Genomic DNA, 15,255 nt, shown 5'->3' with positions numbered 1-15,255 from the left:
CAAAGAAACAATGTGCTGAAACTGGACAGGGTTCAAATGAAGTTCATGGAAATTATTCCGAGATTGAATGTCTTGTCATATGAAGAGTGCTTGATGGCTCTAGGCCTGTATTCATTAGAATTCAGAAGTATGAGGGGTGACCTTATTGGAACCTATCAAGTCGTGAAAAGCCTTGATAGAGTGGATGTGGAGAGGATGTTTCCTGTGGTAGGAGAGTCTAAGACCAGAGGGGACAGCCTCAGAATAAAGGGTTCTCCTTTTAGAATGGAGATGAGGAGGAATTTCTTTAGCCAGAGAGCGGTGTATCTATGGAATTCTTTGCCACAGACAGCTGTGTAGGCGAAGTCTTTTATGTATATTTAGGGCAGAGGAAGATAAATTCTTGATTGGTCAGGACATGAAGGGTTACAGGGAGAAGGCAGGAGATTGGGGCTGAGAGGGAAATTGTGATCACAAAATGGCAGAGCAGACTAGATGGGCCAAATGGCCTAACACTGCTCCTATATCTTATGGTCTTATGGAACCAGGATCAGTTCCTGCCGCGGCCTGTAAGGAGTTTGTACATTCTCTCTGTGACTGTGTGGGTTTCTGCTGGGTGCTCCGTATTCCTCCCACGGTCTAAAGAAGTGTCTGTTGGTAGGTTAATTGACCATTGTAAATTATCTTGTGACTAGGCTAGGATAAAATCAGGGGATTGCTGGACCGCGTGGCTTGAAGGGCCTATTCCACACTGTATCTCAATAAATAAATAAATAACAACTACCTAGAGAAACTCTTCCAGCCTCTTTCAAAGATTCTCACTAGTTTATATTCATGTTCTGCTTCCCCTTTTGTGATCAATTTCTTAGTCATCCTTTGTTGAGATCTAAAGCACTCTTCGCCCTCCAGTTTCTGCCAACGTTATGAACTTCCCTTCATCCTATCTTTAATTTCTCCTGTAATCCATGCTGGGACCACTTTTCCTGCTGTTGCTTAGTGCTGCAAAGGAATGCTTAGTTGCTGCAAATTGTACTTTAGTTCCTGAAATGCTAACCAGTGTCTGTCCATTGTCAGGCACCTCAATACAGCTTTCCCAGAAACCACAGGCCAACACCTTTACAGTTTCCTTTTATTTCTTGCCCATTACACAACTGGTGCTTAGGGCAGCAATGAAGGCCCCCCATCTTTGTCTATCCATATCATCGCCCACAAAGTACAGCTGTATAGAACCCTGGTCAGACCCAACTTGGACTACTGTGCTCAGTTCTGGTCACCTCACTGCAGGAATGATGTGGAAACCATAGAAAGGGTGTAGAGGAGATTTACAAGGATGTTGCCTGGACTGGGGGGGGGCGGGGGGCATGCCTTATGAGAATAGGCTGAGAGAACTCGGCCTTTTCTCCTTGGAGCAACAGAGGATGCGAGGTGACCTGATAGACGTGTATAAGATGATGGGAGGCATTGATCGTGTGGATAGTCAGAGGCTTTTTCCCAGGGCTGAAATGGCTAACATGAGAGGGCACAGTTTGAGGGTGCTTGGAAGTAGGTACAGAGGAGATGTCACGGTTAAGTGTTTTTACACATAGAGTGGTGAGTGTGTGGAATGGGCTGCCAGCGATGGTGTTGGAGGCGGAGACTCTTGGATAGGTACGTAGAGCTGAGAAAAATAGAGAGCTATGGGTAACCCTAGGTAACTTCTAAAGTAAGAACATGTTCGGCACAGCATTGTGGGCTGAAGGGCCTGTATTGTGCTGTAGGTTTTCTATGTTTCTAAATATAGAAAGATTCTTCATTGCTGGTTGCGTAATAATTTTTTTTGACCAGTCAGAATTGTGAGCCCTGAGCTAAACCCCTGAACCTTGAGGACCAGTGGAACTTAGCCTCTGCCCTTTGATCTGTTTAGCATGGATGACCCTACCAAAATTCAAAGGACAGGGCCCTGACTCCAGCCAACATAGCATAGCAGTGTGTCTCCAAACCCTACGACAAGGTTGTGGTCCACATGGAGGAGAGTTTCCTTTGTTTAGATCAAAACCCTGGTGTCAGAACAAACTACTTCAGTTCAAAATTTGTTGTATAAACTGTTCTTTCCTACAAGCTCCTTTATGACATCTAAAATTTCCTGTTCCCCAGTCACTTCCTCAACATACTGGAGTAGACATTTATATGTAGTCTAGGAATTAATTGTTAGCATTCACGTTAATTTACACAGTGTAAGTTTATTATTGAGAAACTGCAATTTATTTACAGAATCAGCACGGTAACGGGCCTACTCAGCCCAGTTATACCCATGTGACCAACTGACTAACCAATCTGTAAGTCTTTGGCATGTGGGAGGAAACTGAAGCGCCTGGAGGAAATCTACGCAGTCATGAGGAGAATATGCATACTCTTTACAGACAGCAGCAGATCGGAACCTGACACTCGTCACTGGTGCCATGATGGCATCATGCAGGCTGCTATCTACCGTATCACCCACGCACGCTACCATGCTGCCCACTTATGCTACTGTGCCGCCCACGGAAATAATTGAGGTCTTAATTTCCATCAGAACTCTGATGAAAGGTCTTCAACCTGAAACGTTAACTGTTTCTCCTCCTACAGATACTGCTTGACGTGCTGACACTTTCCAGTATATTCTGTTCCTATATCAGATTTGCAGCATCTGCAGTTTTTATTATTTTCATTTAAAGTCCACCATGATTACCCATCTTGCATCATTGTCATTATAAACATTACAGGCATTATAAACAACTCTTATCAATGTTCTTTCACCCTGCTGCTGCTCATCTCCACTTGAAACAATTCTAATTATTATATCACATCTACAAAGCCAATATTTTAACAACATCCTTTCTTAAAGCGATACCCCATTTCTTTTTCTGTGTGCCCTTCCTGAACATTAAATACTGAGATCCCTACTTTGATTAGCCTGCAGTAACACACACAAAATGCTGGAGGAACTCAGCGGGTCAGGAAGCGTCTATGGAGAGGAATGGAGAGGCCTATGTTTCGAGCAGAGACCCTTCAGTCCTGATGAAGGGTCTTGCTTCAAAACATTGACTCTTTATTCCTCTCCAGAGATGCCGCCTGACCTGCTGAGCTCCTCCAGCATTTTGTACATGTTTCACTGGAGTTCCAGCATTGGCAAAATCTTTTATGTTTTTGATTAGCCTGAAGCCTTGTATCTATAATGCAATTTGGGTCAGACTGATTTACAACTATTTGTGCTGTCAATTCATCCATGTTTCACCTCTAATATGACTGTTTTAATATTTTTTTTCCTGTAGTCTGATCATATTTGTGATAAGTTTGTATAAATGGAATTTTTCCCTGTTTACTACTCACTGTGATACTGTGGACAGCGAACGTCTTATCAATATTCCCTTCCACAATTGCGTATGTAATGGTTCCATTGGGCCCTTCATCCTGATCTGTTGCATTCACAATTACAGTGAAAGAATTCAAGCTCGATGGCCCTTCGTCCAAGGTGATGTCGTACTGTTGTTGGTGGAACACTGGGTGATTGTCATTCTCATCCAAAATATGTACAAGTACTGTAGTTGTCACCTGTAGGAAACAGGGCATAGGTTAGTCATAGATACAGAAAGCACACTGTGCCTAAGCTAGCTCTTCGAGCACGAAAGAAAGAGACTGAAGAGCTAAAATACCCGACCATAGCCACCACTTTCTTTCCCGCACTGCACCAGAATACATGGGTCCCAGATTGGCCTCCATCGCCATCCGAGGACCCACAAATAGACAACCCCTTAGACAAATATTGCATTTGGCTCAAGTGATTGCACTGCTTCGAACGTGCCCTTCAATTAGTCTTACTCCCTCTGATTTTGTACTACAATCCTGGTGATGCTTTTTCTCCCCTGCATTATTCAAGGTCTATTTGGAACAATACTCCAGGTACCGATTCTGCGCCCAAGATCACACCGCCTTACAGTGTAAAACATTCCTCCCTCTCCCCTCTGGTTTTTATGTGAACTGAAACCATCTGAATCTTTCAGCAGCAGAAATCACAACTGAAACTCTCCATGTTCTGACCTTTTGAATAAAAGTGCTGAAGAAGTAAAATCTCACGAACAATAGCAAAACGTGAGTCAATGTTCATGCAACAGTTTGAAACTAGTGATTGAAAGCTGGTACTCTTTGCAGCCCTTGATCTTTACTACCACAGCATTCAAGGGAGGGGATCAGAATCAGGAATAATATACACTCAGTGGCCACTTTATGTTCTTGGTCTTCTGCTGGTGTAGCCCACCCACTCAAGTTTCAACACGCTGTGCATTCAGAAATGCTTTTCTGCACACCACTCTTGTAATGTTTGGTTATTTGAGGTAATGTCACCTTTTTGTCAGCTGCAAGCAGTCTGGCCATTCTCCTCTAATCTCTCTCATTAATAAGGCATTTTTGCCCACTGCTGTTCTCTGGATGGTTTTCATTTTTCGTACCATTCTGTGTAAACTCTAAAGACCGCTGGTGCATGATCAGCAGTTTCTGAGATACTCAAACCACCCCATCTGGCAGCAGCAATCATTCCATGGTCAAAGTCACTTAGATCTCATTTCTTCCCCATACTGATGTTTGGTCTGAATAACAACTGAATCTCTTGACCATATTTGGATGCTTTTATGCATTGAGTTGCTGCCATATGATTGGCTGATAAGTTATTTGCATTAATGAGAAGGTGTACCTAAAAAAACTGGACGCTTGTTATGTTTTGTAACTCCAAAACATAAAACTAATGGAAAGAAAAACACAGGGAACTGGGAGATACGTTTCTACTTCATTTGTACTTTAGTGACTTGCACACATTTATGATGTGGTGGCGTAATGACGTATACCATTCACGTACTTTATCATATAACCTGTAATGAATTATGTGAACAGCAAAGAATGGTTAATTAAACAATATATTTGCAATATTAATGAAATATTAAATACACAACACTCCTCCCTGCTTAGCTGAAAACTCCAACTCATTTTAGAATGCATCTCAATGATATACACAGTTGTTATGATCCCAGCCCCCTCCTTTGTGAGAATCGCCAGAGCCCTAGTGAAGGGGGGGGTCAATGACCCAAGAGAAGAGAAAGATACGTGCGGTGTCCCTCGTTTCACGGTGAGGCAAAGCTGGCGACTGTGGTCATTGTCTCGTGGAGACACCTTTGTGAATTGGGAACTGTACTACGTGTATACCCTCAGGGCAACGTGGGTGGGGAGATGGAGAGAGATTGCATCATCCCAACCTGATTGACATCTGAGACCCCGTGAGTTCAGATAAAAGAGGGGTTGTAAAGACGGCCCCCCAGACGCACCAGAAGACACGCTCGAAATCCTGTGACAGCGTTTAATAGCGACAGCCGGTGGTGGGGTTCGTGTGCGTCTTTTCCTTGCCTGGGATTGGCGACCTCACCACGAAAGAACGGCTTAGCTACAGGGGAGGCCACAAGTGAGCGTCCATTCCCCAACGAGACTCCGACGAATCGAACTCCTAAAGGTTGGAAAAACCCGCCAGGTAACTGTTTCATTTAATCTCTATCTCTCTCTCTTTAACAAAGTGCACCAACGCGACACCACAAAAGACGGCAGCTGGTGGAACTGCAGTGACTGCAAGAGACTTTCAGATATACAGCGGACAATATATACATTACCCCTAGACAACGATAGAGTTTATTTCTTATTGGTTATTACTATACCTGCGCTTTAGATTGAGTATTGACGACTTATGGCATCTGAATGTTTGTATTAACCTTACTTTTGTGTCCCTTTATAAATAAAAACGTTTGAAAATGGTACCATCAGACTTCAGCGGACCTCTCTATCTTTGCTGGTAAGTGATCCAGTTACGGGATACGTAGCACAGTATACTGTATAATACAACTATGATACAGACATCTGCAGCATGGTAAATTCTAAATTGTCCCTTTTAGGCCTAAGCATTTAATCGTTGTGGAGGATTTGTTACACTTGCGTGATAACATTTTTCCATAGGTGTGACTTGTGGCTGTGAAAAACTCTCAGGGTTTGGGGCCTTCTCTGGGTTAGCTGTAGGAGTTGACTCTGGGACTGCAGGAAGTGGTTCTGACAGCTCTGGACATCCAAGTACTCACTTCTGATCATCTCTGTAGCTGCTCGCCAGGTATGCTTGTCTAGGAGAGAAACATCGAACCTCCTGAGCAATTTGCCTCAGCTGTTTCTCCTGCACACTCTGTCTGAGACTGGGTAGGAGGAGATCCAAATATGAGTGCAAAGAACGAACCAGGAACAGTCCTGGTGAGTGGTTGGTTGTGGAGTGTGCTGCTTTGCGAACTGCCATAATAGAAAGGCTTTTGATTTGCATCAGGGAGAATACATTGAGGAGTGTCCTCTTCTGCCAAGTTTTCAGGTATTTCCTTTTCCAAGGGTAAATTGGACATCCATCAACATTTCCATGATTAGTTGTCCTTTTGAATTTGATCTTGTTCTTGGGACCTCCAAGAAACAGAGCCCATCTCTGCATTTGTGCTGCTGCTGTTAGTGGAACACCCTTCTTGGGATTGAAACTGGACACTAGTAATGAGGGTAAACTCTCTCCCATACAAGTACTGGTTAATACGTTTAGTCGGGAAGATGGAGCTCGTCAGCCTGGGAAGGCAGTCCATCTAAGAGAGGGAAAACTCTGATTTCAAACCTCCGCTGTCTTGCGGCCATACCCACTCATGGGAAAGGCTTCGGGGGTAAACCCTGAGGGCAAATCCAGAGCTGGAGTCCCTAAGGCAGTCCGACGTTGCCTTCAACCTCTTTCTGGCAACTCCTGCAATAACACCGGTGCCAAAACGTATCGTGCCTTGCTCTTCCCTTGGACATCATCGGTGGCGTGGACAGGGGAGACTTGCTGCTTGGGCAACAGCCAGTCTTCCATACAACCTTGCCCAGGCCTGCGCCCTGGAGAAGACTTACCAGGCGCAGATCCATGGTCTCGCGAGACTAACGGATGCCATACATGACACGTTTAACACCACAAACCAGACTCAAGGCCTCGCTGTCAATTTGTGTATATTTTTTCTCTGCAGTGGTAAGGAAATGTGATGCAGGGGCTATGGGTGTTCATATCCATCACTCATAACATGTAACACGACAGCACCTATACCATAACGTGAGGTATCACAGGCAAGCTTCAATGCACAATGTGGATAATAATGTGTGAGCACGGTGTCTGACATCACCATTTCCTTTGCTTTTTGGAAAACTACCTCGCTTTATCCATTCCCAGTTCAAGGGGTGAAATACATTACCCAGGCTTGGCAGGAACCTGTATTAGTATTTGACAATTCCAAAAAAGGACTACAACTGTGACACATCCTTTGGCCTTGGAGTATCCACCACTGCTTGAATTTTCTCAACACATTTGAGTGATTCTCGTGTGTCCATGGTGTGATCACAGTAAGTGATGCTTGGTTTAAAGAATTCACACTTGTTGCATTGTGCTCTGAGCCCATAATCTTCTAATATTTTTAAAACTGCCTTGAGATTTTGGAGGTGTTTCTTGTTATCCTTATAAGTAGCAATGATATCAGCCAGGTAACGCTGAGTGCCTGGCAGTTTTGCAGCACCTGGTCCATAGCTTTCTGGCAAAGTGCAAATGCAGGTGCAGATGCTACTCCAAAAATAATTTCATTATAGTGATAGGGCCATTTGTGAGTGTTTATGGTGAGAAAAACTTTGGATTCTTCTTCCATTTTCATTGGTAGGTAAGCCTCAGCAAAGTCCACTTTGCTGAAGTGTTTCCCTCCAGAAAGATTTGCAAAGATATCCTCTATCCTCGGCAGAGGGTATTGATCTGCTTTCAGTACTGGGTTGATGGTGACCTTAAAATCACCACAGATTCTGACAGACCCATTCCTCTTGGATACTGGGACCATTGGCATTGTCTATGGGCTCCACTCAATCTTGGAAAGAATTCCTTCAGCCTCCATGTGATTGAGTTCAGAGGATATCTTATCACGGATAGTATAGGGAACTGGAAGAGCTTTGTAAAACTTTGGTGTGGCATTTTCATTTAGTGCTATTTCACACTTGATACTTTTGAGGTTCTCAATTCCATCCTTGAACGCCATCACTGAGTACCTTTCTTAATTTGCTTTCAGTTGACTTTGTTGCAGGGAACGTGGCACACAAATGGTGGCTGCATTGCCAATCAAATTGTAGTTAACTCTGTCCATCATGGCCTCACAATGCTCGTCCTTCTGTTTTTACCACAGACAAGCCCAATGTGGCTTGTTGGTTGTTGTATTTCACAATTACGAATGTCACTCCCACAGAAGTTATCTTTTCTCCAGTATAAGTTCATAATAGGATATCTGCAGGGTTCAGTTCCGTATCCTTGAAATGCCATTCAGACTCATCTTGTGGAATGACTGAAACAGCCAGTGTCCGATTTCATTTGAACTAACTTGCTGTTCACTTCTGGTGTAAACCATTTTGCTTGCCTCTTGTTAGTTTTCACATTTTAAATCTCAAGGCTACTCAGTCCTGTGTCACTCTGATCATTATTAAATTTGTCATTAAAAGCATGCAGATTAGTGTTCATTTTGAAACTGCAACTTGACTTTTTATCTTTTTCTCTTCTCTGTGCAGTGCATTTAGTTCTGTCTGCCCAGCATGCTCTTGGTATGTGTCCTCTTTGTTGCATTTTCTGAAAGTTTTGCTTTTAGATCCGCATTGGTCTGGTGTATGTGAGTTCCTGTCACAATAGTAACATAATTTATTTGGCTAGATATTATGATTTTGTTCACAATCATTTTCACTCCTGACTGCAACTTAATTGCATTTCTAACTGCTGTTTTAAATGTGAGTTGTGCTTCAGTTAGAAGCAGTTTTTGAATGCTTTATTGTAAGATTCCACAAACTAAATGATCATTTAATACATCATTAAGCCCATGACTGAGCTGGCAATGCTCGTGTAATCTCTTCAATTCAGCCACATACACTGAAATGGACTGCCCTTCCTTTTGATTCTGCTTATGAAACCAAAAGTATTCGGCAATCAACAATGGTTTTGGCTCTAAGTGTTCCTGCATTACTTTCATGATGTCAGCAAATCTCATTTCAGCTGGTTTGGCCAGAGCTGTCAAACTTCAAAGCAAACTGTATGTTTTTCCATCCAATGCACTTAGCAAAACTGGCACTAGTTTTTCATTTGTTTCAAAATACTGCTCAATTCACTCAGTATACATTAACCAGTAATATTTTGTGCAATCTAACATTTCTATCCTTTTGATGTAGCCAGCCATTTCTGTTTTTTAAAATTATGACTATTATCATCTGGTACTCACTGTTTATGAACCTGTGGATTTTGCTCACATTCTGTCTTTTTTTAAACTCAACCATCTCTGTCCCTTCCTGAAGAGACACATGCTGTGCTTTTTTTTTAACTTGAAAATCTCGCTGTGCTTCAACATGTAGGTAGTCATTTTGGGCACATTTAAAACTTCCTTATGGCCACTGTTATGTTTTATTAGGCAGAAAACATAAAACTAATTGAAGGAAAAGCATGGGGAACTGGAAGATGAGTGTCTACTTCATTCTTATTTAGTGAAATGCGCACATTAATAGCGTAGTGACGTAATGACGTATGCCATTCACATAGTTTTATATATAATGCGTAATGAATACTGTAAACAACAAAGAATGCTTAATCAAACAATATATACAATATTACTCAAATTTCTCTGCAATATTACATACGCTACACAAGAGTGTATATTGAGAAATATGCTTTGTGGTAGCAGTGCAGTGCAATAAATAAAAAATACTATAAATTACAATAAGAAATGTGTGTGTGTAAAATTCAATACGTAGTGCAAAAAGAGAGCAAAGTAGTGATGTAGTGTTCATTCGCACCCCAGTTCCTCCACACAACATCTCAAACTACAGCCTGTAAAGAGGATTTACAGGCTTCGCACCTCTTTGATATTAGCTTTAAATTAACAAAATAAAAAAAAAGGGAACCAAGGATTGCAGTGAAACAAATAATTAAGGAATGGATTAATGGAAACACTAAGGAAGAATTCTGGCTTGATGTGGACCATTTAGTATTATTTAAAACTCAGATCTGCTGACTATGATGCTGCTGAAGTTAGATTATAATTAGAATGCCCTATAAAACTTCAGTTCCTCCTCTGGAGGAACAGTGCGCACAGATTAAAGTCCTGTTTACATAGAAAAAAATAATGGTACAGTACAGAAACAGTCTCTTTAGGCCATGATGTCAAATTAAATTAATCTCTGCTGCCTGGAGATGATCCATATTCCTTGATCCCTGCATGTTCATGTGCCCATCTAAAAACCTCTTCAATGCCACTATCACCATCCACAGTTGTTTTGTAGCTGGTCAAACATTAGTTGGTATTAATAGAGGAGATTACTTTTCATGTTTCTAGTTAATTAATTTGTACCCTCTAATGTCACAAAGGAAACATCTGCTTGTCATTTTGCTACATTGTAGAATTAATATTATCCAGTTAATTTTCAAGAACAAAACAGTACACAGATTCAAGATGACTGAATCCCACCGTATTACAGCAGGTACAAATCTCTGACTGTCGGACACCGATCATTCATCCTGAGCAAATTGTACACCTATTGCACAAGGTTCACCGACTGGAAATCTGTTATTTGCTGCAGCATATTCTGCTCCTTATAAACAGACCCGGTGAAGTACTTAACTGGACTGAATGTTATTGCAGTATGAGTTGAGTAAGACAAAGCGTCATAAATAAAGTCACAACACTGGAGTGAGTCTATGTTTGAAGAATGCTTAATTACATTAGTCACTACAACTTCTGTGCATGAGTTACAGTAAAAAGGACACAAATATTTCTGAACTTACCTGCACAACTTGCAAGAACAAACAAGTTTGATGACCAAGGGAAAATATTTATGATGCCACAAACAGATGTTCACTTCTTAACTTGAAATAAAAATTGTCTATACCTGTATTTTTATCCAATCTATTTGCATAATTTTAAATATTTTCTCTACCCAAACTCTGGATGCTTCAGATTCTTTACCTACAGGAGTGATGTTCGTACTGACCTTGATGCTAATCCAAACAGATCCCATTTGCCTCACGTGGTCCATATCCCACCCCCACCCCCATTACTTAACTGCCTAAATATCTCTTAAATTGCTATTATATCTACTTCCCCTGGCAGTGCATTCCAGGCACCTAACACACTTCGTGTAAAGAAAAACTTGCCCTGTTCATCTCCTTTAAACTTTCATCCATTTTCCCCTCTCACCTTAAAGCTATGCTTTCAGGCACTCAACATTCCGAATCTGGGAAATACACTTTGACTATCTATCCTATCTATGCCTCATATAATTTCATAAACTTCTTTTCTTCTGTCCTCAGCTCCTGAGCAAAGAACCAAAGTTTGCCCAACCTCTTCTTTCAGCTAATACTCTTCTATCCAAGCAATATCCCAGTTACCCTCTTCTGTACCCTCTCCGAAGCCTCCACATCCATCATGTAATGTGGTGACCAGAAATACACAGGATACTCTAAATATTGCCCAACCAAAGTTTTATACAGCTGCAACGTGTTTATACTCAGTACCCCAATAAGGGCAAGCATGCCATTTGCCTTTCTCTCTATCTACTTCAGTTGCCTCTTCCAGGAAACTATGGACAGGAGGGCTGTGGAGGCTTCAAGGAGGATGCAGTAGAGCCTCAAGGGAATATTGCTTTGACAGAAGGATATCAGCTAAAAGGAGAGCTGCAGACTCCAAAATCCCTCTGCGTCAATTCCATGCCATTCACTGTATATTTTCCTATTGTATCTGGTCTCCCAAAGTGTAAGATCTCACACTTGTCTGGATTAAATTCCAACTGGCACTTCTCTGTCCATGCTTCCATCTCATCTAAATCCTAAATCCATGTCAAATCGGTCAAGCAAAGTTTATTGTCACGTGCTAAAGTATGGCGAGGTACAGGTACAATGGAAAACTTGATTGGAGCAGCACAGAGGTACTGACTGCACAGAGAACATACATTATGCAAGACAGAGAAGTGAAAGGGAAAACACTGTGCAAAACAAAAACATTAATGCAGTCAGAGGCAAGAGATGGTCTGAAGTGTTCCACTGTTGAGGTAGGATTAGGACCATAGAGTTTGGTTCAAGAACTTGATGGTTGCAGGAAAGTAGCTGTTTCTGAACCCGGTGGTATGGAACTTCAGACTTATACACCTCCTGCCTGGCAGCAGAAGCAAGATGATTGGATGGTGGGAATCCGTGAAGACAGATGCCACCTTACTGAGGTAGTGCCTCTTGTAGATGCTGTCAATGGTGGGGTGGGCTTTGCCTATAATAGACCAGGCTGCCTCCATTATTCTCTGCAGCCTCTTACTTTCCTCTGCATTGGAAGCGCCATACCTGACGATGATGCAATCACTCAGAATTCTTTCAACAGTGCAGAGGTTTGTTAAGAGTATCTGGTGACATGCCAAATCTCTTTAAGCCTCTCAGAACGTAGAGGTACTGGAGTTCTTTCTTTGAGATTGCAGCTCTGTGGAGGGCACAGGACAGTTCATCCAAGATATTAACTCTCACCAAGGAGAACTGACATGTAGTTTCTCAACTTCCCCTTTCTGAAGTTAACAATTAGCTCCTTGGGTTTGTTGATGTTGAGCTTGAGGTTGTTTTTGCAGCATCGCTCAACCAGATACTCTTACTTCACTCCTACACACTGACTCATCACCACCCATGACTTGGACAAAATCGGTATCTTTGGTGAATATATCTTTGGCACTGGAGTTACGCTTAGCTGCACATTAATTCTAACAGTTTCTGTGTTGCCAGCAAAGTTACTTGCCAGCTTGTGCAATGACGCTCTTGTGGAATACCTAGAGTCTCTTCAAAATGTATTAGAGGTCTTAATTTAAAGCTAACGGAACAAATCCCTCCCTTACATTTAAATACCTCCTGTAGCGCCCTCAGCTCCTCTCCTTTCCTCCCCTCCAATTCCCACCCACCACCACTGTCAAAACATGGAGGAACCTTCATGAACTCCCACAGCCCCCAATGACCCTGAGGTTGATGCAAGAGCATCCTTCAGTAGATGAAACCGTGGAAAGCAACCAGCACAATTGGTGTCCCTGGCCAAGTACTAAAGACCTATGCTGATCAACTGGCTGGAGTGTTCACTGATATCTTTAATTTCTTGCTTTGGCAGTCTGAGTTACCTACCTTCATCAAGTAGGCTTCAATTATGCCAGTGCCTACGAAGAACGTTATAACCTGTCTCCATGACTATCGTCCAGAAGCACTTACATCCACACTGCCTTAGAAGTGTGGTCGAGTGAACAGTTCAAGTTCAAGCTTAATTGTCATTCAACTGTATATGTATACCCATGAATACAGCCAAACAAAACAACCTTACTCGGTGGTCAAGGTGAAAGCACAATACCAACAGCCATACACAGCACGAGGCACATACTGCACATATCAGACAACAGTAAAATACAGTCAGACGAAACAAAATATATAGTCCAAGACCCTGAGTCCATGAATGTTGCAGCAGTCTGCAGTCGAACATGATACAGCTTGCCTTCTGCCGAGTAAACGCTGGGGGCAGCACTAATGCCACCAGCACGGCTGGCATGCCACACCACCTCCGGCTTAGATTCTGATGCCCCTTTGCTGGACAGTTGCAAACAGGTGACACTGCAGCTCGAGGCCTAGTCCTCGCTATGACTTAGGTTACGTAGCTCCCCAGCCATTTGCTAATAAACCATTCTATTGTTTCTTTGAGTTTACTGGCAAGAAAAGGAATCTCAGGGTTGTAGATGGTGACATATATGTACTTTGATAATAAATTTACTCTGGACTTTGAACCAGAGGAACAATTGGTTTTCTAAGCTGACATGTGCTTGCAAAGAAAGCAAAACCTAATCTAGGTAGGTATTTTGTAATGTCAGACATCCAAAGGCACTGTTAAACCATCTGCAGCCTGCACACATAAATCACACCAAGTCTTTTCTTACAAGTGTACTGCATTTGGTTTTCATAATGCAGTCATCTCTGTGCTGGAGAAACCAAACAGGTTGGGTGACAGTTCCGAGGTACACCTGACTTCAGTTGGCAGATAGCTTCCCATTACTGCTACGTTGCACCACTTAGTTTGGTGCAACATCCTTTAACAATATACAAAAACTACAGCAGACTATCAGGCGATTAAAATAAAAACTTCACATCGTCATAAAAGTTTCTTCCCCCAGGCAGTTAATCTGATTAACCATTATAATTGTTGAATGCTGTTGTTTCTGTTGCATGTCGCACTAACACACCACTGCAAATTCCTTATACAGGCAGTCCCTGAGTTACGAACGTCTGATTTACAGACAGCTCATACTTACAAACGGAAGGAGGAGAACACCGTCCACCATTTTAAGTCGTATCACAACGCCATCCGCCATTTTAAGTCATTGCCGTTAACACTGTGTTGCGTGTATAACTTTGTATTTGGCTTAAATATTTCTTAGCAAGATTCACCTTGATCCCCTTTTTCCAGTCAGCACCGCCTCCACTTGTCCCATTTAACCTGTCTCAGTGTGGGTGGACTTTAGGACCTGGAGCGACCCGCTGTCTGCGGCTGCCGCTGTATTTTTTATTAAGTGCAATCATGAGCAATAGCCAGTTCAGAAATGCTGATCAAGTCAACTAATTCCTAAAGAGAACTCTGATAGGCCAGTCAGACGGTTCACTACTGCTCAGCGATAGAACATAAAATCTGCAGTTTTCTGTTCCATTGAAAATAAAGTGGAAATAATAAAGCGATTGGAAAGAGGTGAAATGCCATCGGTCATTGGAAAAGCTTTAGGCTACAGTCAGTCAACGATCAGAACAACTTTAAAGGATACAGGTAAAGGATAAAGTGAGAATAATGGAGCACGTGAAAGGCCCTGCCTTGATGATAGCTACAATTATTACTAAGCAACGCAGTGGTTTAATTATTGAAATACATACGTTTCTTAAGTGTTTTATGTGCATAAAAAGGTAAAATATATACTATATACTAAGACAAACATTTGACTAACTGACGCTAAATTATACCGGATGTACCTGTTCCAACTTATGTACAAATCCGACTTAAAGACGGACTCAGGAACAGAACTCGTTCATAACCTGGGGACTGCCTGTACATGTAAATGCATATGATGAACAAATTTGATCCTTAACTTCCCATTAACTCACCACTTTGTTCTATTAGTCAGTGGCCC

At 42.1% G+C, this 15,255-nt stretch overlaps 1 protein-coding gene across 1 annotated transcript in view; it reads right to left on the bottom strand.

Annotated features, from left to right (window-relative positions):
• The window catches only part of cdh23 (cadherin-related 23), a 1,051,763-nt gene that overhangs the window by 121,318 nt on the left and 915,190 nt on the right, over nucleotides 1-15,255 (bottom strand). Inside the window, exon 37 of the mRNA XM_073025359.1 lies at nucleotides 3,328-3,549. Coding sequence (XP_072881460.1) covers nucleotides 3,328-3,549 — 222 coding nt within the window. The remainder of the gene's footprint in view (nucleotides 1-3,327; nucleotides 3,550-15,255) is intronic.

The sequence above is a fragment of the Hemitrygon akajei genome, chromosome 21, assembly GCF_048418815.1.
Source record: "Hemitrygon akajei chromosome 21, sHemAka1.3, whole genome shotgun sequence".
NCBI classification, from domain to species: domain Eukaryota; kingdom Metazoa; phylum Chordata; class Chondrichthyes; order Myliobatiformes; family Dasyatidae; genus Hemitrygon; species Hemitrygon akajei.
The sequence above is the reverse complement of the archived record's forward strand: the minus strand, read 5'-3'. Positions and strand labels throughout refer to the sequence as shown.